The 25,907-nt window shown below is 38.5% G+C and overlaps 2 protein-coding genes across 2 annotated transcripts; both read right to left on the bottom strand.

The window, feature by feature from the left end:
- Positions 1–3,966: 3,966 nt before the first annotated feature.
- LOC127443804 (U2 small nuclear ribonucleoprotein B''-like) lies at positions 3,967–11,145 on the bottom strand. Its single transcript, XM_051702713.1, has 7 exons — positions 11,092–11,145; positions 10,043–10,133; positions 9,734–9,906; positions 9,342–9,473; positions 9,147–9,188; positions 8,920–9,008; positions 3,967–7,308 (listed from the first exon to the last, which is right to left on the bottom strand). The coding sequence occupies exons 2-7, from the start codon at positions 10,104–10,106 to the stop codon at positions 7,149–7,151; spliced, it is 660 nt and encodes a 219-aa protein (XP_051558673.1). The 5' UTR covers positions 10,107–10,133; positions 11,092–11,145; the 3' UTR covers positions 3,967–7,148.
- A 3,193-nt stretch (positions 11,146–14,338) lies between these two features.
- Positions 14,339–21,485, bottom strand: LOC127443796 (ribonuclease H2 subunit A-like). Its single transcript, XM_051702702.1, has 9 exons — positions 21,401–21,485; positions 18,797–18,925; positions 18,651–18,722; positions 18,434–18,560; positions 18,226–18,313; positions 18,013–18,150; positions 15,135–15,222; positions 14,888–15,011; positions 14,339–14,725 (listed from the first exon to the last, which is right to left on the bottom strand). The coding sequence occupies exons 2-9, from the start codon at positions 18,921–18,923 to the stop codon at positions 14,566–14,568; spliced, it is 924 nt and encodes a 307-aa protein (XP_051558662.1). The 5' UTR covers positions 18,924–18,925; positions 21,401–21,485; the 3' UTR covers positions 14,339–14,565.
- Between the last annotated feature and the right edge of the window lie 4,422 nt (positions 21,486–25,907).

Here is a 25,907-nt window from a genome sequence, read left to right as displayed (position 1 = left end):
CTCCTTCCGCCGTAACCCTCACTCTCTCTCCCCAACTCACTTCTCTTCTATGGTCTCTGCATCCCTTCCCCTCAGCTCAGCACTTCTCTTCACTTGATGTAAATAAAGCTGTAAATGCTCTTTGCTCAACATGGCTTTCCAAGACTCTCAGTGACCACAGCACTTAGCTCAGGGCTGCAGAGAGGGAGTGGCATTAGTCAAAAGACCCTGCTGACCTCTTTCTCCTCTGTGAGTGTTTCTGCTGCTACTGTAAGTTTGACTATTACCAGAATAAGATCAGTAACACTTCAGATTCCCTCAAACTGTTTTCAACTTACTGATCAACTTATCTTTTTTTATCCTCCTCAACCTCCTCCTCCTACTTCCCTGACTACTGAGGACATTGACAAATATTTTACCGACAAAGTAGTGAACATCAGCAGCCAGTTCTCTACACCATACACCCACAACCATTCTCTTCCCACATCTTATCCTATGTTTTCTTCTTTCTCTCCTCTCTCTGAGACTGAGGACTTCAAAGTGCTTCTGTCTAACCATCCTACCACCTGTCCCCTTGACCGTATAGCTACAAGCTGCCTCTCCATCAATCGGACCCGCACTCACACACATCATCAATGCATCTCTTACAACTGGAAACTTTCCTAACACATTTAAGAAGACTCGAGTAACCCCAATACTCAAACAAACAACACATAACCCCAAAGTGGTCGATAACTGCAGACCATCCTGGCTAAAGAACCTGAGAGGGTTGTATTCAACTTGTTGTTTGCTTATCTCACAGAACAACCTACAAGACAGTCTTGCCTCAACAGAGACAGCCCTCTTATAAGTAGCTTGACATGTCTGCTGCTTTTGACACAATGAACTTCCAATCATCCTGTCCACCCTCTCTGACCTGGGCATCATAGGAACTGCGCTTGGATGGTTTGAGTCTTACCTCACAGTCAGATCCTTCAAGTTCACCTGGAGAACTGAGGAGTCCAAGTCACACCATCTAACCACTGGTGTACCACAGGGATCAGTGCTTGGACCTCTCCTCTTCTCGATCTATACTACATCACTCCAACCTATAATTAAAGGTCATAGCTTTTCCTACCAATGCTACGCTGAGCTTGTATCTCTGCCTGGATGAAGGAACGCCACCTGCAGCTTAACCTTGCCAAGACAGAACTCCTCGTGATCCCAGCAAACCCGTTTGCGACCACAACCTCATAAATCATCTTGGTTCAACTACAATACAGCCAAACAGGACAGCTCAGAACCTGGGAGTGGTGGTTGATTACCAGCTACCCTTTACAGCCCACATCACATCAACAGCCTGGTCTTGCAGAGAGAGACAGAGACAGAGAGAGAGAGAGAGGGAGAGTTGAAATAAAAATCAGAGATTTACTTATATTTAAAATTGAAATTGAGAGAGCGAGTCAGTGTTTTATCATTAAAACAGGCACGAATGATCTTCGCAGCCTAAGAAAAGATACAGCCAAAGCCATGTATGAAATGGCAGAGAAAGCATCACAGACATTCCCCTCGACATGTGTGCTGGTCTCCAACCTGCTCCCTCAGTTGGACGTCCCTCCACATATGATAGATCAAACCAATAAAGAGATACGTCATACCTGCATCTGTCTGCCCAATGTACACTTCCATTATACTTCTATAAGGCCATGGCACCTGTATGATGGCCAACACCTGAATCAGGATAGCATCAAGATATTTGCCAAAGCTATAAAGATGTTGCTCTTGGACAATCAACTGGCTATAAAGGAACCAAAAGACATCATGGGAGAATGCAGTCCTCAAACTCATCTGGCCCTTCTTCTCACTCAAGACCATCACAAGAGCTCTTTAGACCAGCCATGACTCCTCAATGGTCTCACAGACAACCAGACAGATGCTCTTACACTGAAGCTCAACCCCAGCGGCCCCCGCCTGAACTACCACGACAGATATTAAGTTATGCCCAGGTAGTATCACAATGCCACACTAATTAAACGTCTGCTGGGTCTTCCGTGCAACAAACTTAGTTAATTTATATTATTCTGCCAAATATTTTTGTAATTTTTATTGATTTCTTTTTTATTGAACATTTAGGGTTTGTACTCTAATATATTTGGACTAAAAAGTACAAACATAGAATTTTTGAACAGCATTTCACTAACTGAAACATGGTGTAAAATGGATGTCTCTACCCAATGCCCCGCAGGTTACTGTGAACACATTGTACCCGCCTGGAAACTCAGCTCAATACATCGTGGCAGAAGCTCTGGAGGTTTAATTATATGGATAGAAAATTAACTGACCCCTTTTATAACACCACTGCATCAAGGCAAAAGCCACATATGGTTAAAATTAGACAGAAGCTTTGGAATCCTGGATAAAGATCTGTATATTTGTGGAATTTACATACCACCATACGATTCTCCATATTACGATGATGACATTTTCAATTCTATTGAAGGAGAAATTAGTCAGTATCAAACTAAAAAATTTCACTATGTGGAGATTTCAATGCTCGAACTGGCTCAGAGACAGACTATATTAATAACTCAGGAGATAAGCATCTGTTCACTCAAATACCCCAAGATCTCTTCATTGTTCTTGCTACAAGAAGTAATAAAAATACAGTACTCAAAAGAAATGGAAAGGATGTACTGCAACTCTGTCAAACCCTAGGTCTTTATATTTTCAATGGCAGAATCAAAGGAGATTCTTGTGGATGCTTTACTTACAGTTCAGGTATAGGGAACAGTGTAGTAGATTATGCCATTACAAATATAAGCCCCTCCTACTTTAATGCATTTACCATCAAAGCTCAATCACCCTTTTCTGACCACTATCAGATCAATGTTTTCATTAAAAATGAAAACAAAGAAGCCAAAAATAAAAAAGCCAATTGATCTGTATAAACTTAAATCATACAAATGGACTTATAGTACTGCTGATACATATATTAAAGCATTAAATTCAAATGAAATAGTCAATTCTATCAGAACATTTAATAACTTTTAATAGCTTACAATCAAGGAGGAGTTGATTTGGCTATCAAACACATTTATGAAATTTTGGAAAAACACAGGAAGAAAAGCAAAGTTAAGGGAAACAAAATCAAATAAGTACAAAACAATCACTAAACAAAAACCTCCCGAAAAATGGTTTGACCGTGACTGTAAATCAGGCAAGAACTAAGATTGATTTTAAAACCAAAAACACAAAAATCCAGACAACAAGGAGTTATGTTTAAAACACTCAAAACTTCTTAAATAATACAAAAAGACACCGAGACAGAAAAAACAGGAATACTACAACCAGACCCTAAAGAACACTGAAAACATGATAGACCAGAGTCAGTTCTGGAGACTATGGAATGGCTTAGGCACTACAAAACCACATGAACTAGCCATACAAGATTTGGAAAGATTATTTTGAAAACCTCTATACCCATCAAATTGGTTATTTAAATGACCCTAATCAAACAAAAATCCTTGAAAAGTTGAATACTCTCGAGTCATGCATTAAAAACAACCAAAAACTGAAATCCCTTAAATCCAATAAATCCTGCGTTCCTGACAACATCAGAAATGACATACTAAAAACAGCTCTCCTATATCACAGAATGCATTGCTGAAACTCTTTAAAATGATTCTGATGTTGGGTGTTTTCCCTGATGTGTGGAATAAAGGGCTTATCTCTCCAATCTTTAAAAGCGGAGACAAAACAGATACCAATAACTACAGGGGAATCTGTGTAACCAGTAATTTATGAAAAGTATTCTGTTCCATTATCAACTCACGACTTTCATTAAAGAACATAATGTCATCAGCAAATCTCAAATTGGTTTCCTTCCTGAACATCGAACCACTGACCATATATTTACACTAAACACATTGATTAAGAAACATGTACTCAAAAAGACAGAGGGCAAAATATATGCATGCTTCGTAGATTTCAAGAAGGTTTTTGACTCCATTTGGCATAAAGGTTTATTATATAAAATTATTCAAAGCAGCACAGGGGGTAAGGTATATGACAATAAAAAATATGTACACCCAAAATAAAAGTGCAGTAAAAATTGGTCAGAAAAGAAAATATTTTTCCCAACATCGAGGGGTAAGACAAGGCTGCTGCCTCAGCCCAACTTTATTATTATTATTATTTTATTCCCTTTTCTCCCCAATTTGGATTGCCCAATTCCCACTACTTTGTAGGTCCTCATGGTTGCACAGTTACGCACCTCGATCCGGGTGGCGGAGGACAAGTCTCAGTTGCCTCCACTTCTGAGACTGTCAATCCGCGCATCTTATCACGTGGCTCGCTGTGCATGACACCGCGGAGACCCCACATGCTACTCTACAACTTACCACGCGCCCACTGAGAGCGAGAACCACTAATCGCGACCACGAGGAGGTTACCCCATGTGACTCTACCCTCCCTAGCAACCGGCCAATTTGTTTGCTTAGTAGACCTGACTGGAGTCACTCAGAACTACAGGACACGGAAGTCAAATATTTACTGAATGCAGATGTTCTATTAATTTTATCTAAAACACCAGAAGGTCTCCAAAACAATCTAGACATCCTAAACCAATTCTGCCAAAACTGAGCCCTAGAAATCAACATCCAAAAAATGAAAATTATGATATTTCAGGAAAAAAAAAAAGAAATCTGGAACAAAAATACAAATTTACTTTAAATGATACCACACTTCAACATACCTCACAATATACTTACCTAGGACTTACCTTAACCCCCTCTGGAAATTTTAATTCAGCAATTAAAACATTAATTACAAAAGCCCGCAGAGCAATGGATGCCATAAAAATGAAATTATTCAAAATAAACATTCCGGTAAGAATTTGGACAAAGATATTTGATAGTGTCATACTCCCCATTACTTTATATGGAAGGGAAGTCTGGTTTACATTAAGTAATTACAGCCATAATGCTTGGGACAAACATCCTATAGAAGGTTTACATGTAGAATTCTGTAGAAGTGTCCTTCATGTCCACAGAAAGACACCCAGTGATGCATGTAGAGCAGAACAAGGCCGTCTACCCCTCAACTTAAATATTACAAAAAGAATGTTAAAGTTTTGGATTCACTTAAACTCTAGTTCTAAAGATACCCTTCATTATAAAGCACTGAAAACACAAGAACTCAATCCACAAAGTCCTCTCTGCCTACTACTGTCACAACTCACAAAGAACCCAAAATCAACTCAAAACAACTAATAAGAATAAAAGAAATAATTAATCTCCAAACCGATATATACAGTACTGTGCAAAACGTTTAGGCACATCAGATGTTTCACAACATTTTTGTCTTAAGATGGTTATTTATATCTTCAGCTTTAGTGTGTCAATAGGAAAATATACATTTTAGACTCCCAAACATCCCTTTTGCAAATAGAATAGAAGAACAGGGAGCCCTGCACCAAATGTCATGTCCCCCACTGAACATCGTGTCAGTCTGAGATTACATAAAGAGACAGAAGCAATTGAGACAGCCAAAATATATAGAAGAACTGAGATGAATTCTCCAAGAATCTTGGAACATCCTATCTGCCAACAACCATGACAAACTGTGTCCAGTGTACCTAGGAGAATTGGGGCTGATTTAAAGGCAAAGGTGGTCACACCAAATATTGATTTAGCTTTTTATATGTTTACTGGACTTTGTATGACGTTAAGTGATAAATGAAAACTATTTATGGCATTATTTTTGAAGACATCCTCACTATGCAACATTTTTCACAAGTGCCTAAAACTTTTGCACAGTACTGTAAATGGAACATTGGAGGGAACAAACAAAACACAAAGTCACCTACAATATTACCTTCAACTCAACAAAGGGTATAGACTTGCTGAATATCTGTTCTTGGTCAGAAATACCAAACATAGACAACTATTAACCAAATACAGACTAAGTGACCACCAACTGGCCATTGAAATAGGAAGGCATAAAAAGACATGGCGACCTAAAGAAGATCGAATTAACAGATATTTTTCTCTTCCATTCATCCTACTTATCAAAACAGTTTTTAAATGGAGATTTCCTTGATTGCCCCATTCATTATATATTTATTTATTTTTGAAATGATAGTTAGTGGGGGGGGGGGAGGTTATGCACTAGGACTAATTTAGTTTTTTTTTAGTCAGTCATTATGCAAACCTCCCATTGTGACATTATAAAAACAGCACGTCTGAAAATGTCAGTCACCTCTAAGGTCACATACCCAGCTGCTTAAATTATGAGGCCAGTCTCTGATAAACAAAAAAAAAAAACTAAATCAATCGGTCACAAACATTCTGCTGCTCAACGATAATTTTCACAAGTTTGCTTAAACGGAAACACACATTCCTCCCAACAAGGAAGCATGGATGCATTTTCTTTCTTAGACAAATGGAAGTTTATCTCTAACCCACATAGCACATTCTGTAGTTAAAATGTTCAACAGTGTCTGTCGTGTAACCATAGATTAGCAGATTTTGAAATAAATGAGACTTATAACTATAACACACAGTGCTACAACATGCTCCTGTTATTGATGTATCTATCAGCTTGTTCACAAATTCATAAGTTGTACTACAGAACATAATTTAGTGTGTGAGTGCTGACGCCTACAAATGTCTCACCATTCTGTGCCAAATCAACTATTCCAATCATAGTCTGTGAGTACAGAGTGCTCATGCCTGACAGATTACAACTGCACAAACGATGCACCCCAGGAATATATTGTCAGAGAGACATTAATTGAATGTTCAGTTAGAAATAGCTCTTAGTTATAATGACTAAGGAGCAATAAAGTAAGATTTTAGCAACACAAACAGTGACAAAACTCACATCATCTCAGAAAATATATGAAGAAAAATGTAGGGTGGGCCAACATGTATTGTAGAAGCTACTTTTAGTAATCTACAGTACAAAATAAACATCTGACCTGAAATTTATAATATCCTCGGTGGCCAAATAATTTTCATACAAAAAATACAAAATAAAACTGAAAATACTACACAGCCGCTGAGCAGAAATCTTACATTTGATTGAATGAAAGAGCAAACGCATATCAGAACCGAGTATCCACAGATTAGAGCCTCAGTTACAGTCTATTACAGTTCCGGTTTCCAGTGTGGGCATGGCAGTGGGCGAGGTCACTTTTTGGCATACGTGATCTTCATAGCACATGTAGCTGTAATTCTGAAACCCTGTAGTGCATCTTTCGCGACTCCGGCTTGAGCTTCACTCTCAAACTCAACAAACGCAATGTCGTGTTTTCCAGGGACCAGACGAACCTCTTTAAAGCCTGGAAACCTGCAAAGCAGATGGAATATGAGAGAAAACCAATAAATGGAGACTTCAGAGAACCAGTCTCATTTTTAAAATATTCAATATACAGCGGCAAGAAAAAGTATGTGAACCCTTTGGAATGAGCTGGTGTTCTGCATTAATTGGTCATAAAATGTGATCTCATCTTCATCTAAGTCAAAAGTATAGACAAACACAAAGTACTAAAGCTAACAACACGCAATCAATTATAATCTTTCATGTCTGTATTGAACACACCCCATTAAACATTCACAGTGCAGCAGAAAAAGTAAGTGAACCCTTGGATTTAATAACTGGTCGATCCTCCTTTGGCAGCAATAACCTCAACCAAACGTTTCCGGTATCTGCGGATTAGATCTGCACAATTTTCAGAAGGAATTTTCGACCATTCTTCCTTACAGAACTGCTTCAGCTCAGCCATATTCTTAGGATGTCTGGTGTGAACGGCTCTCTTGAGGTCATCCCACAGCATCTCAATTGGGTTAAGGTCTGGGCTCTGACTGGGCCACTCCAAAAAGTGGATTTTCTTTTTTTAAGTCATTCTGTAGTGGATTTACTTTGATGTTTAAGGTCATTGTCCTGCTGCATCACCCAACTTCTACTGAGCTTCAGCTGGTGCACAGCCACCCTGACATTATCCTGTAGGATATCTTGATAAACTTGGGAATTCATTTTCTGTCGATGATGGCAAGCGGTCCAGGCCCCTAAGCAGCCCCAAATCATGATACTCCCTCCACCGTAGTTCACCGTTGGGATGATGTTTTCATGTTGGTATTCGGTGCCCTTTTTACACCATATGTAGTGCTGCGTTTTCTTTCCAAACAATTCAACCTTAGTTTCATCAGTCCACAAAACATTTTCCCAGTAGCGTTGTGGAATGTCATGGTGGTCTTTGGCAAACTTCAGGCATGCAGCAATGTTTTTGTTGGAAAGCAGCGGCTTCCTTCGTGGTTTCCTGCCTGTTTAATGTTTTTTTAGTATAGTAGACTAACGAACAGAGATGTTAACCAGTTCCAATGATTCCTTCAAGTCTTTAGCTGTCACTCTAGGGTTCTTTTTTACCTCATTGAGCATTATGCAGTGTGCCCTTTGAGTCATCTTGGCTAGACGGCCACTTCTAGAGAAAGTAGCTGTGGACAGATGAATATCTAAGCTTTTGTTGACATCTTTAGCCTAGGGGTTCACTTGCTTTTTCTACAGCACTGTAAATATTTAATGGAATGTGTTCAATAAAGACATGAAAGATTATAATTGTTTGTGTGTTGTTAGCTTAATCACATTGTGTTTGTCTATACTTGTGATTTGATGAAGATGAGATCACATGTTATGACCAATTAATGCACAAAACCAGCTAATTCCAAAGGATTCACATACTTTTTCTTGCCACTGTATATCTTGACATTTATGCATTTATTCTGAATTAACTTAAAAGTGTGTTTTCATTAATCAGAGGACCCACCATTTCAAGCAAACAACCATTATAGGCAATATGATTTAAAAGGTTTATTAAAAGAACCTCTTTGAGTGTAAAAACATAGCTAAAAATAAACAAGGCCTGTTTTTTTGCATGATGTTTGTCACTGTAATTGTACTTACTGGTTGAACAACATAGAGAGCATCATCTCATTGGTCTCTTCTGGAAGATTATTCAGGAACAGAATATAATTTGGTGGGTTGTCAGGGACCTAGAACAAGAAAAATAAAACAATTAAATCATTTTGATCAGTCAACAGACATGTGCTGCATGCATTTATTGCAACTGGAAGCAAGTTAGGATCTTCAGGTACGTGATACAGGTCTGAAAAATGAAATGCATGACATACCAGGACTGTGGCAGGTGCAGGTGGTTGTGTGTTTACAGTCCCCTTTGGTGAAGAAAAAAAAAAAAAAGCCAATACAAACATCTTTAGCAAAATTAACAGGTTTCTATATATATAATGACAAATTATTTTGCTAATTTGATCTGGTTGGTCTTTACAAATACATCACAGCACAAACAAACATGCGTTTAAACTCACCGCTGGTTTCTTGTTGACATTCGCCGCCTGTTCCTGAGCTTTCTTCTTCTTCTCTTTCTTCTTTTCTTTATCTCCATACGTGCCTCTCATCTTCATGATGACGTCGGAGTCGGTTTTTGCATACTGGATTCGCTACAAACAGATCAAATGCTACAATTAGAAACCAAGACAAGTTTAAGGCTTTTAATACTGATATAAACCTATTTTCCACTCTGTTCTAAGACTGATCAACATCAGCAAGACTCTATTAATTTCAAGAATCTATTATTGATTAAAAAAAGCCAATTCCATTCATTATTTGCTGAAATGGAAAAATATCCACCGACTTCTATGTAGTTACTCATAACAACATGTAAACAAAATGAGCTGTGATTGATGTTTGGGCCCCTGACCATGGGCTTATTGTAGAAAGGGAAACCCTGAAGCTGTCTGAGGGCATTTGTGGCTGCAGAAAGCTCTTTGAAGATAACAAACGCCTGGCCCCTCATCTTCGCCGTCTTCAGAGCAACAATGTCCAGAATCTGGCCGAACTGGGAGAATAATGAGTACAGTGATCGTTTCAAATCTGCAGGGATAAGATACAGAGCAGTTTAGATTCACATGACTTTTTATAATTGCAATATATCTCAAAAACATCACTTTAAAGTTCAGAGTGAGACAACTGGAGCAGATATGTTCCAAGTATGGACTAAAGATTTTACCTTCTTTCTTGATTTTGTCATTGACATTGTTGATGTAGACGGTGTGATTCGGTCGTATGTCCATGACTTACAAATTAAAAGTGAAGTATCACTGCAAAAAAGAGAAAGACTTAACCATTGTGCGATCTTCAGGACATTTTTGTTTTTTCGATCATTTTGGCTGTTAATGCCAACGGCATAAATTTTGCCAAAGGTGTGTATTTTTGGGGGAATTTTGATATTTAAACCGCAGTTCCTATAATCCATCTATGATACACAAAATAGTTACACTCAGGACCTTCAGGACAAAAATGTCCCCATTGAACCCCATTAAAACTGCAATATTTGATCCCAGTGCCATTAAAACAAAAAATCATGAATTCTTTGACATTTTCCACCAGATGGCGCCATTTTTCTCATGTTTAGCCTATGGAGCAAATACAAGCTTTTCCCCTATTTTCTGTTTGCTGTATTATAGAGCACTGCAGGCCAATTGAATAAATGATGCAGATAAAATTGTGTGGGTGTGTTGGTATGGATGTCAGAGTGTGTTTTGTATGTGTGTATTGAGAAATTAAAGTGTAAGTGTGTGTGTGTGTGTGTGTGTGTGTGTGTGTGTGTGTGTGTGTGTGTGTGTGCGTGCGTGCGAAAAACGACAGTGGCATTATATAAACAAACTGGCATTTAAAGGGTAAAAATCCTTAAAATGAATGAACATTTGGTAGTTATGATTAGGACTGATGTTGGTTAAAAAATTAACACATTGAAAGTGGAAAATAATATTAATATATAATATTATGGCAGTTTTTTGACACGGACATTTTTGTCCTCTAAGGACCTCTGAGTAACTTTTTTAAATTGACACCCAAGGGTAAATACAAAACACAATAAAAGATTAAATTCAATTAGCTGTTAACAGTGAGAAAACTCTTTTAATACTGTTTGCTCCAAACAGTCCAGACTACTACCTACACCAAAGCACACATGGGTAAAACACAGTACCGATTAGCTAAACTATACTCGTAAACTGTAATATAAAATTAGAAGTGAATGACTCGCATCAAACTCACCACACCACAGAGTGAAGACGGAAACTGCCGCTGCTTCTTCTTCTTCTTCTTCGTCTTGCTTTATTGTTTTTAAACTGTGACCGCTCGTAGCGCCACCTGCTGTCGCGGAGTCATATAACTTCTGAGCTAATATATCCTTGTTTCCATCCACTTTTAGCACTATTTTGTTGTCGACAAAGTGAAAATGCGTAAAAAAATGTTTTACGAAATTTGCCATCTTCTGCCTGTTTCCATTCAAATGGCCTTTTATCGATAAAAATGGTGTGCGTGATGACGTCATGCCTAAAAAAAACACTTTGTCGCCTAAGTTCTGGTTTATCGCAAAATAAATCTAAGCCGTTAAGCCGTTTCCGTACAGAAATGTGTGTTTATCGCTAATTCGCCTCCCAGATGTCTCTAATTTGTTTTCCTCTGAAGTTTTGGTAAAATGGGGAAAGTATTGAGACAATTCATTGAAATTAACCAGCTTACTGTCATTTTAATTCACAAATAAATGCAATCAAAAGCGAGCAGTTGCCCTTCTGATAGGACTGTAATATTGGTCCTGATGTCGCAGGTTGCCACCGGTTCCGACCCGAAAGTGAATCGTCACGGCCCTGTTCAAGCTGGCATCCTGCACCAAGTAGTAGGGAAACTTTCAGTCTTATTATAAGGAACACTCATCGATGTGTATATACTGTGTGCACAACTATTAAAGAAAAACTGATGCGGTGTAAAATCAGGGTTTACATATATGATACATTCCTGATATTCAATAGACTATTTTGAACAATCATCTAATCTAAAGCATCGCCATCACAACTGCATTATGTCCCGTATATTTGTCCCACAACTGAACTTGATTATTATCTAAAATTAATTTTAGCGTCATAATGCAATTTACATTTTCTGAAGAAGCTCAGCAAATGCGATCCAGAGGTAAAGAGGGTTAGATTTAAAATATTTAAAAGTTTTAAAATGTTCAAAAGCTCGTTTCCTGAAAGTGGACTCATTGGACAAATAGTTCTGAAGTGTAGAATATGTCATTCAGACGACTTTATTCGTCTGCAGAGCAGGGTACGACTAATTTAAGTTTGTGTAAAGAAAAGGCAGATATAGGTCTAAAAATAAAATTGTTTTCGTTTGGTAATTTATTTTTTTAATTTCGTGCGTTTTTCATTTGGTAATTTATTTAATTTAATATAGGGAATTTTGCCAGCATTTTTTCAAATAAACAATAAATTAATAAAATTGGGCTATATGTTACTGTTCCAAAAAAGCACACTGATGCTTTTCTTCCAGTATTGTGTATTTATTTTTAATTTAAAACATCTTTGTGCACAGAAATATGTTTTTTGTATTGTGTGCTAATTCCGTGACTGCCGTCTATTATTTTGAATGGTGTAAAAGCAACTTTAATAAATAAACGGATGTCTACCACAATTAAATTAATCACAAACAGTGGCCATTCATTTGTTCTCCGTGCACTTATCAATGTGCATGTCTTAATACGAGATATTTGTGTTGGCACTGCTGGAAGTGTCATGTTTGCAGTGATCGGATCTTTATGCCAGATTTATGTGCTAGAGTTAAACGGAAAAATATTATGTCAACACTTCAAATTTTAGCGATAATTTGCGTTTCCATCAGTTTTATTTTGATGCGATAACGCAAAAAATCCTTGGATCGAAATGTAGTTTATAAGTCTTTCATAAAAGCAGCCTTTTGTGAAACACTAGACACAAACATCTACTACAGGTGTTTTGAAATAGAAAATGCTAAATTAAAACTTTTATAATCTAATTATTAATTACATATGTAATTAATGTACATTTATATGTTAATATTGCATATTTAATATTTAAATAAATAATTACAGTTCATTAAAAACTGTTTCTACTTTATTTTATGTGATAGCACACATACATTTTAAAGTAGCCTATGCATTTTACATGTCTGCACAGCCGGTCTAATAAAAATTCTATTTAAAATATTTCTATTTAAAAAAACACATTTAGGGGGCCTGGGTAACTCAGCGAGTATTGATGCTGACTATCACACCTGGAGTCACAGTTCCAATCCAGCCAGGTCTACTAAGCAACCAAATTGGCCCAGTTGCTAGGGAGGGTAGAGTCACATGGGGTAACCTCCTTGTGGTTGCCATTAGTGGTTCTCGCTCTCAATGGGGCGCGTGGTAAGTTGTGCGTGGATCGCGGAGAGTAGCATGAGACTCCACATGCTGTGGGTCTCCCTGGTGTCATGCACAGTGAGACACGTGATACTGAGACTTGTCCTCCGCCACCCGGATTGAGGCGAGTAACCGCGCCACCATGAGGACCTACTAAGTAGTGGGAATTGGGCATTCCAAATTGGGAGAAAAGGAAAAAAAAAAAAGCACATTTATATTTTAAAGTAGCCCATGTATGTCTGTTATAGATGGCCATATAAAAATTCTACTTAAAATATTTCTATAAAAAAAGCACATTTATATTTTAAAGAAGCCTATGCATTTTACATGTATAGCTGGTCATATACAATTTATATTGAATATATATATATATTAAAAAAGCACATTTACAGTACTGTGCAAAAGTTGTAGGAACTTGTGAAAAATGTTGCATAGTGAGGATGTCTTCAAAAATGATGCCAAAAATAGTTTTCATTTCTCAATTAACGTCATTCAAACTCCAGTAAACATAAAAAAGCTAAATCAATATTCGGTGTGACCACCTTTGCCTTTAAATCAGCCCCAATTCTCCTAGATACACCTGGACACAGTTTTTCTTGGTTGTTGGCAGATAGGATGTTCCAAGATTCTTGGAGAATTCACCACAGTTCTTCTATCTATTTCTGGCTGTCTCAATTGCTTCTGTCTCTTCTTGTAATCTCAGACTGACACGATGTTCAGTGGGGGTCTCTGTGGGGGCAATGCCATCTCTTGCAGGGCTCCCTGTTCTTCTATTCTAATCTTTTCTATTTGCTAAATTAATGTTTGGGAGTTTAACATTTATATTTCCTATTGACACACTAAAGCTGAAGATATAAATAACCATCTTATGACAAATGCTTTTGTGAAACATCTTATGTGCCTAAGACATTTGCACAGTACTGCATGTTTTAAAGTAATCTATGCATTTTACAGGTCTGTAAAAATACTACAAAATACTTCACCCCCTCATTTTGTGCAAACATTTCAATTTAGCAGTAAGGTAGCTTTAAGAATAAGCACCAATGGAACCCTGATTTTTCTTTTTAAATATGAGACACGTTCAACATGAATATTTCACCTTTATTTAGTTTACATCTAAAAAATGAACAATAAACATTGTACAGAAAGTATGAAAATGAGGACATAAAATTTTCACAGCTCATATTTGCATTCAGCACAGCTCATATTTGCAACATTCTGTTGGAGGCAAGCAGTTTTATATGGATAAGTAACATGTGTTTTGTGACAATGCGTCCCAGCTCTGAGGTCCATGAGTGTATTCATGCTCAGAGTGTGTTGCTGCTCTGTAGTTTGCGCTCAGTGAAAAAGCGGTGTGTGTCCCGTGTGTGTTTGAGTTCAGCTGGTTTGCTGTGGCTTAAGAAAGAAAGCATGGAAGTGTTTTTCTGGCGAGCGGCAGCCTTTTCTCCGTCCTCATCATCATCGTCCCTACACACAAACACAACACTTTTAGTACCGGATTGCAAACACAAACAGCAGAACATATGCACAAGAGAAATAAAAGAGAAAAATAACCCAAACATTATACTTCAGAGATCAGAAACTCCAGACAAGGCATCCAGAGACAGCACCCCCTGCTGTTAGACTCACCAGTGGACAGTAGCAGCTTTGCTGTCCAGCAGTGTCTGAGCTGTGCTCCAGCTGAACCTCACAAACTGAGGGTAACCAAACACTGGATCCAGATACTTCAGAAGCCAGCTCTTAGTTTTGGGATCTAAACAACAGTACACAATATATAAAAATTATTTATTTTGAGTCAAGTATACAGTATGTATCAGAGAAGCAAATGCTAATGAGACACTGTGCAAACAAGAGAAATCAGATGGCATCTGCTTACCATTGGGATAACCAGAGCCATAATCTGTGTCCACATCACCCAAATCTTCTGTAAACTTCCAGGATTGGACAGCATGGTCTCTGGCTACCTACAAAGAGAGGAGAGTAACACATTCTGGTTAAAATAAGCCATGAGGGATTGTGCATAACAGTATTTTTTACATGATAAGGGGTAGTTCACTTAATACATGACAATTCTGTCATCAGTTACTCACCTTCAAGTTGTTTCAAACCTGTGGTATGATTTTCTTCCATACAATGAAAGTAAATGATGACTGAGACTAACATTCTGCCCAACATCTTCTTTTGCTTTCCACAGATAAAATACAGATTTGGAATAACATATGGGTGAATATTGGTATACGTCCCTCTATGCTATTTTTAATTGTTGGTCTTTGTACTCATGCCTCAGTCAGACGCTTTTGGAGCGTCTTACTTTAATTGTCACGTCTCTAGTCATAAGCGCTGTTTTAGGACGCTGTGTCAAGTTAACGTTGTTTGAGCTCAGTCCTGCTGTCTTTGAGTGCAATAGAGCGTTTGTTGAAGGCTGTTCAGCCTGTTGCTCTTTTAGGTTTAACAAGGCATGTTGCCCGTACAGCTGGAGTTGCGTGGAGCCGCAGAACCTTTTGGAATTAGCTGGTTTTCTGCATTAATTGGTCATAAAATGTGATCTCATCTTCATTAGTCACAAGTATAGACAAACACAATGTGATTAAGCTAACAACACACCGTTATAATCTTTCATGTCTTTATTGAACACATCCCATTAAACATTCACAGTGCTGTGAAAAAAGTAACTGAAACCTTGGGTTTAATAACTGGTCGATCCTCCTTTGGCAGCTATAACCTCAACCAAGCATTTCCGGGAGCTGCGGATTAGACCTGCACAACCTTCAGAGGGAATTTTGGACCATTCTTCCTTACAGAACTACTTCAGCTCAACCATATTCTTAGGATGTCTGGTGTGAAGGGCTCTCTTGAGGTCATTCCACAGCATCTCTATTGGGTTAAGGTCTGGGCTCTGATTGGGCCACTCCAAAAAGTGGATTTTCTTTTTTGAAGCCATTCTTTAGTGGATTTACTTTGATGTTCAGGGTCATTGTCCTGCTGATCGATCAACTTCTACTGAGCTTCAGCTGGTGCACAGCCACACCAACATTATCCTGTAGGATATCTTGATAAACTTGGGAATTCATTTTCCCCTCGATGATGGCAAGCGGTCCAGGCCCCTAAGCAGCCCCAAATCATGATACTCCCTCCACCGTACTTCACCGTTGGGATGATGTTTTCATGTTGGTATTCGGTGCCCTTTTTACACCATACGTAGTGCTGCGTGTTCTTTCCAAACAATTCAACTTAAGTTTCATCAGTCCACAAAACATTTTCCCACGCAGCAATTTTTTTGTTGGAAAGCAGCGGCTTCCTTCGTGGTGTCCCGCCTGTTTAATGTTTTCCGTATAGTAGACTCATGAACAGAGATGTTGACCAGTACCAATGATTCCTTCAAGTCATTAGCTGTCACTCTAGGGTTCTTTTTTATCTCATTGAGCATTCTGTGGTGTGCCCTTTGAGTCATCTTGGCTGGACGGCCTCTTCTAGGAAGAGTAGCTACAGTACTAAATCATCTCTATTTATAGACAGTTTGTCTAACTGTGGACAGATGAATATCTAAGCTCTTCAAGATAACTTTGTAACCCTTTCCAGCTTTATGAAAAGTAACCATTCTTGAACGTAGGTCTTCTGAGATATCTTTTATGCGAGGCATGGTCCACATCAGCAGATGCTTCTTGTGAATAGCAAACTCAACTTTTTATAAGTAAAAGCAGCTCTAACCCACACCTCTAATCTAATTTCATTATTTGGAGCTTAGGGGTTCACATTGTTTTTCCAACTTACACAATGTTTGAATGATGTATTCAATATGTATACATACAATACAATAATTGTGTGTTATTAGTTAAAACATATTGGGTTTGTTCATTATTGTAACTTAGATGATTAAACCAGATTTTAAGACTAATTTATACATAAATGCTGGTAATTCCAAAGGGTTCACATGCTTTTTGTTGCCACTATATTTACTAAGTTAATCAGGTATGAGAAATCACAAAATATAAACGTAACCAAATGCTACAATTTACTTAATAGTAATATTAATTAATCTGGATATGTTATATAACCCTAATGTTAAACACAACATTATTAATAACACTTCTACAGAACATTAATTGTTTTACTGTCTACTTTTACTGTTGGAATCATATCTCTGACTAAACACTGTGAAGGGGTTTGAAAACAGTTTTGTTTAATAACCTCCTTATTCCAAATCTGGAAAAATGCTGTCATCACCTCGTTGCATTATATTTATGTTAACTTAATGACCAAAATATTTGGAAATACGTGAATGAGGAAAAAAGTGATGACAGAATGTGTTTCAGTCACAAATCACATTTTACACTGTAGACATTATTGAAACATGCCTGTTGACATTGTAACTGTAATATTCCCAAATGAATTGATCCTGACTCAAATCAAAATTGGAATCTAACTGAATCGAATTAAATTGGGAAATCAATGCCAATACAAATATTAGTTGCTGTTGGGTCAAATTTATTGGTAACATTACTCAAATTGAATTAACTGATTAAATGGAAGGGACATAATGATTAAGTTAATTTCTGACCTGATTCCTAGTAATGTAGTTTATTAGCCTAATTGTAGGTTGTTTACAGTTGCCAAACAATGTAGCAATTCGGCAAATTAACATTAATAAGATGATCAGAATTTGGTCTTAATCTGTTTTATTATACACATTTAAACACTTCATTTGTTCTAACTTCCATTCTCCTTGTATAATCCACCTCAGAAGCAGCGATTACCTTGGCGCAGATACTAGCAGCACTGACGATGGGAAAAAGAGAGTCAGCTTTAGGACGAACAGTCACCGCCACTTCAGGGAACAGCTTGGAGAGCTTCTCCTGATACTTCTCTGCAGGACCCACAGTATCCACAAACACCTGGGAGAAAAGACATGTCATAATGCCTTAACCACATTTCTATGCCTGCTTGTTCCAAGAAAATCAATACTGTACCTCTTTGAGCTGCACCCCACAGTCCAGGGCAAACTGCACCAGACCAATAGCAGCATCATGTGAGAGTGCATTCAAATTGTATTTTGCTCTGAAAACAACAGGACAAGAGATGATAAAATGATGCTTGCTTTATTTTGTATCTGTATTTAGCAGCTTTATTCCCTTGCGTTCAGAGCTGCAGCAATTCAGGCTGTGTGTGTGTGTGTACCGTTGCAGCATGCTGGTGGAGATGGTGTTGGGGGAGAGCATCTGAAGAGCCCAGCCTACAAAACTTTTGGCCTCATCAAGCTTCCTAAACAGGTTCTCTCTCTCTGCCTCCGTCAGCGTCTTTGAGTCTAAAGATACAACAAACACACCAGCGTCTATAAATATCTTGATTATAACTGCACATGTAAACTTACTGCTTTGTATTCCCTTGAACCAACCTGCCACTTTCAGATTCTTCAGGGCCTCCTTTCTGGATACAGGGCAGAAGCATATTCCATACACCATGGGTCCTGAAATACAGTATATGAAATGTACACTGCAATTTCAATCCAAACACGCATTTTAAAAATGCACTTACACTTACCCAGGACTGGTCCCCTGCCGGCCTCATCGATGCCCAGACAGCAGTCCTCTGTTTTACACACATCTGGAATGGGCGAAGACAAGCGGCAGCTCACAGAGTTATCCGACTCAAAAGCACTCAGATCCATGTCTGATGGATAGTACAACAAACAGACATGACAACGATCATTCGGTCTATAAAGTTCATTTCATTTCCCCGTCTTATATAATACACTGGTTAAATACCGTGTTTTTGGGGACCATTTTTAATCGGTAATCAATTAATAGGTCTCTGTGTCCAATTTAAAGGAATAATCCGTGTTCAATACAAGTTGAGCTCGATCGACAGCATTTGTGGCATAATGTTGATTAACACACACAAACAAAACTAGACTCGTCCTTCATTTTCTTTCAAATAAAAGCCAAAAATAAGTTACAGTGGAACACTCACAATGGAAGTGAATGTGGCCAATTTTTGGATGGTTTGAAGGCAGAAATTTGAAGCTTATAATTTTATAAAAGCACTAACATAGGGGGCCTGGGTAGCTCAGTGGTAAAAGACGCTGACTACCACCCATGGAGTTCGCTAGTTGCCATAGAGTAACCATGGTTTTACTATAGTAATATTGTAGTAGCCATGACTGAAGTAACAATGACTGCTGTCACCATGGTTTTCTTGGCATAAATCATAGTCTTTTTTTTTTTTTTTTAATCCCCTTTTCTCCCAATTTGGAATGCCCAATTCCCACTACTTAGTAGGTCCTTGTGGTGGCGCGGTTACTCGCCTCAATCCCGGTGGCGGAGGACTAGTCTCAGTTGCCTCCGCTTCTGAGACCGTTAATCTGCACATCTTATCACGTGGCTCGTCATGCATGACACCGTGGAGACTCTGCATGTGGAGGCTCATGCTACACTCCGCGATCCACGCACAACTTACCACGCGCCCCACTGAGAGTGAGAACCACTAATTATGACCACGAGGAGGTTACCCCATGTAACTCTACCCTCGCTAGCAGCTGGACCAATTTGGTTGCTTAGGAGACCTGGCTGGAGTCACTCAGCACACCCTGGATTCGAACTCACAAATCCAGGGGTGGTAGTCAGCGTCAATACTCGCTGAGCTACCCAGGACCCAAAAGAGGTCCTTAAGAGCCACGTCATTAAAGTTCACCTCATTGGCTAACTCACAGAAGTCCACAACGTACTCCTCCAGGGAATGATTCCCCTGACTTAACTGTAGAAGGCAAACTGCTGGGTTCATGTTGAAGGGCTAGTCTTCTGTCAGCATGAACAAGGAGAGAGATGCTGGTTGAACCACCCCTGGAGTTTGGGCGTGCTGAGTGAATCCAGTCAGGTTTCCTAAGCAACCAAATTGGCCCGGTTGCAATGAAGGGTAGAGTCACATGGGGTAACCTCCTCGTGGTCGCTATAATGTGGTTCGTTCTCGGTGGGGCGCATGGTGAGTTGAGCGCGGATGCCGCGGTGGATGGCGTGAAGCCTCCACACGTGCTATGTCTCCGTGGCAACGTGCTCAACAAGCCACATGATAAGATAACATGATAAGGTTGATGGTCTCAGACGCGGAGGCAGCTGAGATTCATCCTCCACCACCCGGATTGAGGCGAATCACTACGTGACCACGAGGACTTAAAAAGCGCATTGGGAATTGGGCATTCCAAATTGGGTGAAAAAAAGGGAAAAATCCAAAAAGATAATAATAAAAAATAAAAGCACTTACATTAATTCTTCTGTTAAAACTCATGCATTATTTGAGCTGTATAGTTGTTTAAATCGTCATTTTTACAGTAGGGTTTGTTGACATTAAATCGTCATGGTAACAAAGTTGTAAAATTGGCTATAACTTTACACTGAAAAGGTTAGTTAGCGATTTTATCACACTAAAATTATGTTAACATGCATAGTGTTTATGTCTTGTGGCTATACTTTTGAAATAGTGAGTATTTTAACCTTTACCGATTGGCCCCACTGACTTCCATTGTAAGTGCCTCACTGTCACCCAGATTTTTGCCTTTTTTAAATAAAAGGAGAGACGAGTCAAATTATAATTTTTTATCTTTTTGTGGTAATGAACATTATGCCACAAATGCTGTCAATTGAGCATAACTTGCATGAAACCCCGAATATTCCTTTAATTCTGTGATGTTTTGTGGTATTAGTTGGTTCGTCTCAGTCTAAAACTTTCCATCCTGATTGATAAAATTACAGATATCAATTTGACAATATAAAAGTTCAAAAGATGTATTAAAAAAAAAAAAAAAAGTTTACATTCTCATGTTATTTTTCTGTCAATCCCTCAATGAGCAATGGCTAACTTTAGCTCTTCATTTCCGTCCTGTTAATTCCACACTTTAAAGTTACAAACGCTCCTGGAAGACAGGAATAATCCATAACACATTTCACACCTTTTTTCAATGCAAACACTGCAAGACAATGCAACTACTACTTTAATACCCAAAAGAATCAACAATGCACAGATAAGTTGTGGTGTACTGTTAACTAACAGAGCTTTTTGTGCAGTTTATTAACTCTTAGTAACGTCGTTACACGTTGTGTTTATAATCAATAAAGAGTGTGAAAGTTGATGTATGTACAAATGTGCACGAACCTGTTTTCAGCGCGCGCCACAACCGGAAATCTCAAATAGGCGCGAGCAGCAGGACGCTTCTTCTTCTTCTTCTTCTACTTCTATGGATTTATTGGCAGTTGGCAAACCAGCTTATGCGCATTTCCGCCACCTACTGGGATGGAGTGGGAGGCATTGATGAAGAAGGAAATAAAAAGATGGAAAAGAGAGGGTGGAACACCTATCTGAAATCTAATCGTTTAATCTGAATATTATATTATTTCCCAAGGACTTGATGTTATATTCTTCTAATAAGACCTGTTGTCTTTAGGAAATCTAATACAGCCTTAGTAACTTTTGAATTGTTATTCGATAAGTTCTGTAATGTTAAACTATTTATCCCTTTGGATATGGCTTTAACATCTTCTCTGAGATGAGATCTTTCTTTGTAATAACCTATGAATTCTAATAGAACATGTTATCCACAATTATTGCATAGTCCATTGTTATGCATTCCTATCTTAAAAAGTGACTGGTTCAATGCAGTGTCCGATACGGAGTCGTGTAATTACTGTAATCCCTACTTTTGCCACAAACTACTCTCTCATTTCCTACCTCTTTTCTAATTCCATATAGATGTCTTCCCTTTCTCTCCTGAGTCCACATTTCTTGCCACCTCCTTTTAACGGTCTCTTTAATTAATCCTTTCATTTCTGCTTTACAGAGTGGTGCATTAATATCTATTCTTGGATACTCTAATGCCTGTTTAGCCATTTCATCTGCTAGTTCATTACCTTTTACCCCCACATGTGCTGGCACCCACAGAAAGATTGTTTTTATCCCTTGTTGTTGTATTGTAAACAATAGCTGAAGGTTTTCAAAAAGAATACCCTGTCTAGAATTATATTTCCCATTCATTAAGCTGGTAAGGCCAGAAAGAGTGTCAGAACAGACCACCACATTTAGTGGCTGAACCTCTTCCACCCACTGAAGAGCCAACTGTATTGCTATCATTTCTGATGAGTAAACAGATAAATGATTAGATCTTTTCCCTATTTTACAGTCAAACTGAGGAATAACTACTGCTGCTGCTGTATGTCCAGACTCTGGATCTTTTGAACAGTCAGTATAGATTTGTATACAATAATAATACTCACTATAGTGCCTCACTACCATATCCTTAGAAACCCATCTTTGTTTGTCGTTTATTTTTTCCAGCAACTGTAAATCGACTGATGGCATTGGAAACATCCAGGGAGGTAACACTGGCATTGCCCCAGTTGGGCTTACTTCAACACTGAAAATTCCCATTCGTCTCATTATTTGCGTTCCATCCGAAACTCGCCAAATGTGAATACTCATATTCCCAACAGTTGTCCAGAACTTTCTTTACAGGATGACTATAACTATGTCCTTTTATTGATATCCAATAAACCATTTTCAATTGTAACCAGCAAATTTCCAAAGGCATTTCTCCCACTTCCACTTGAAGAGCTGCTACTGGTGAAGATCTGAATGTACCACAACAAATTCTTAATGACTGATATTGGAGGGGGGTCTGGGTATCTGAGCAAGTAAAGACGCTGACTACAACACCTGGAGTCACAAATTCAAATCCAGGGCATGCTGAGTGACTCCAGTCAGGCTTCCTAAGCAACCAATTGGCCCGGTTGCTAGGGAGGGTAGAGTCACATTGGGTTAACCTCCTTGTGGTCACTATAATGTGGTCCTCACTTTCGGTGGGGCGCGTGGTGAGGTGTGCGTGGATGCCGCGGGAAAATAGTGCAAAGCCTCCACACGCGCTATGTCTCCACGGTAACGCGCTCAACAAGCCACGTGATAAGATGTACGGATTGATAGTTTCAGACACGGAGGCAACTGAGATTCGTACTCCAGGCACCCGGATTGAGGCGAGTCACTACGCCACCACGAGGACTTAGAGCGCATTGGGAATTGGGCATACCAAATTGGGGAGAAAAGGGGAGAAAAAAAAAAAGCACTACAGTAGAGCTTGTGGCCATACTGTTAGGCCTACATAGGATTGAAGAAAGGAACAGGCTTGATAGAGAGAATGTAGGTTTTTTTTTCATCCCCTTCCTATCTCAGCTAATCTCCAGGGTAGGGTTGCACCAGCTATGTGTAAGGTTTTACGTAAATTGGGACGTAAAGTTCACACTAAGGGCTTAGTAACTACTAGTTAGTCAGTGCTTAATTTCGTTGCACCACCTATTCTTAAGGCAAGACTTAACTAGTAGGTTGTAAACTCTCTGTAAAGTAATTCGTAGTCGCATAATATGACGTTTACCTGTACTGATCCAATATACAGCCTTCAAAAATTTGACACAGAAGTGTTAAAAAGCCATGCAATTTAGTTTGATCTTGTTATGGTTGATGTTCAAACCTTGTTTGCTTTCGTAACTGTCAGCTGTAATAAATTATATCCCCATTAAAATACGATACGTAATAAAAGTAGATTTGATAAATCATATATTTGCCCTGTGTAAATAACAATATATAGGAACTGGTATCTAAAATAAATAATGGGTGATAAATAAATACTAATACAACAGGCTGGAAAAATAGAAACTTACTCATTTTAATATCCTATATATATTTTAAAAGTGTTGAAACTTGACACCGGGCGACACACCCTGAAAACTGCACCGTTAGATCGGTTTCATGCTGAAGAGCCGCTTAAAAGTAATTGTTTTTCTTTCTCGTAAATGTAAACAGGTGTAAATGCCAACATCATACTGTATGTCGAAATGATTGATGCAAATCATGCAAAACATGAGCTCATTGATGTCAGAAAATATCAGCCTGCTTTTTTATTCCAACCGATGCTCCTGGTCGGAGGCTTCAGTAAATATTTAGTTTATATGTAGGGTTACGTTCTACCTAAGTTTAATGGTGCAACTCTCAAATATTTAGTAGTGCGTAAATTGTGACTTAGTGTCTATTTACACCACAACTAGGCTAAGTTGTAACTTAAGTATAGCTGGTGCAACCGGCCCCTTATCCACACTCCAGTTCAGTAGGTGGCGGTAATGCACCTGTAAGCTGGTTTGCCAACTGCCAATAAACCCTAAAAGAAGAAGAAGAAGAAGAAGATCCTCCCCCTGCAAGTCTGATCCACCTCTCGTGAGACGCTTGTGGAGAAAGATGGCGAAAGAAAGATGCCGCGGCGGGTCTGGCGACGACTGTGATGTGAATGAAGAAAATGAAGGAAGTAATGTAGATGGAGAGGAGGATGTTGAAGACATGAATAGCATATTGTGGTCTCAGGTAGGGCAGATATCGCAAAAACGGAAAGACAGAGGATCAGATTCCGAGGAAATCGTAGGAGGAGTAAAACGATGAGGATGGAGGATGAGTACAAAGTTATATTAACATTTGCAACAATGGGTGAAATGAGTAATCCTATGCGGCTAACAAAATTACTCAAAAAAGCAGTAGGAAACATTAAATCAGCAAGATACTTAACTAACAATCGGGTGCTTGTGTTTTGTTTGAACAAAAAACAACAAGAGGTGGCTATCAAAAAGGGGAATAGAAGTGAAATGCCATGTACCAGGTGAAATGAATGGTATTAAAGGGGTGATAACTGGGGTTCCAGTATCATTAACAGATGAGGTACTAAAAAAATCAGATAACAAATGAAAAGGTAACAGATGTGAAAAGATTGACATCAAATAGAAATGGGAAAAGAGAAGCGAGTACAACAGTGATGATAGTAGTGAATGGTAAAATACTACCAGAAAATGTAAAAATTGGATATGTGAGCTATTCATTACATCCATACATAAAACCTACATTGAGATGCTTCAACGGCCAAAGATTAGGACATGTGGCAGAAGTATGTAAAGGAAAGAAAAGGTGCTGTAAATGTGGAGGAGAACATGATTATGAGGAGTGTGGAGAACAAGTTGGACCAAAGTGCTGAAATTGTGGAGGCCCACATAGTGCAGCATACTTAGGATGTACAGCACAAAAACAAGCAATGGAAGTTATGAAGTACAAATCAGATCACAATGTATCATATGCACAAGCAGTAAAGAAGATTCAAAATGAGCAAGGAAATAAGATAAGTGATGGGAACACTCATAACAATACAAATGAGATATCAAACAAGGGTACAGATACGGATAAAGCGAATGTTGACTCAAGTATGCTCATGGTTAGTAAAGTGAGTTTCATTGCATTTAACGCAGACATCATTAACAGCACAGCACAAACAAACAAAAGGACAGAGAAACTGAAAATAACCATATCTGCAGCAACACATCAGCTGGGTATAACAGAAATAACAGTTGAGAAAATTCAGACGCTCCTAGGTCAATCTGAGAATAATGCAAATTCTCAGGAATTACCAGACAAGCAAAGGTTAAACAAATAATATGACATTCAGGATAGTACAATGGAATGCCAGAAGTCTGATCGTGAATGGCCAAGAGTTCAAAAGAATAGTACATAAATGATGTTATATGTATCCAAGAAACATGGCTTAAACCGCGATTAAACTTTGTTATTCCAGTTTATTATTATTATC

This window comes from Myxocyprinus asiaticus, chromosome 7, assembly GCF_019703515.2.
Source record: "Myxocyprinus asiaticus isolate MX2 ecotype Aquarium Trade chromosome 7, UBuf_Myxa_2, whole genome shotgun sequence".
Classification (NCBI taxonomy): Eukaryota; Metazoa; Chordata; class Actinopteri; order Cypriniformes; family Catostomidae; genus Myxocyprinus; species Myxocyprinus asiaticus.
Note: the sequence above shows the minus strand (reverse complement) of the source record. Positions and strands in the feature narration are given on the sequence as shown.

Coding starts and splice junctions, on each gene's coding strand:
- LOC127443796 (XM_051702702.1), bottom strand. CDS start 18,923: ATGGATCTGAGTGCTTTTGAGTCGGATAACTCTGTGAGCTGCCGCTTG. Junction 18,151..18,225: donor GTGGGGTGCAGCTCAAAGAG/GTACAGTATTGA, acceptor CTTTTCTCCCAG/GTGTTTGTGGATACTGTGGG. Junction 15,223..18,012: donor CTGCTAGTATCTGCGCCAAG/GTAATCGCTGCT, acceptor CTCTCTTTGTAG/GTAGCCAGAGACCATGCTGT.
- LOC127443804 (XM_051702713.1), bottom strand. CDS start 10,106: ATGGACATACGACCGAATCACACCGTCTACATCAACAATGTCAATGAC. Junction 9,907..10,042: donor TGACAAAATCAAGAAAGAAG/GTAAAATCTTTA, acceptor TTATCCCTGCAG/ATTTGAAACGATCACTGTAC. Junction 7,309..8,919: donor CTCTCTATGTTGTTCAACCA/GTAAGTACAATT, acceptor TCTGCTTTGCAG/GTTTCCAGGCTTTAAAGAGG.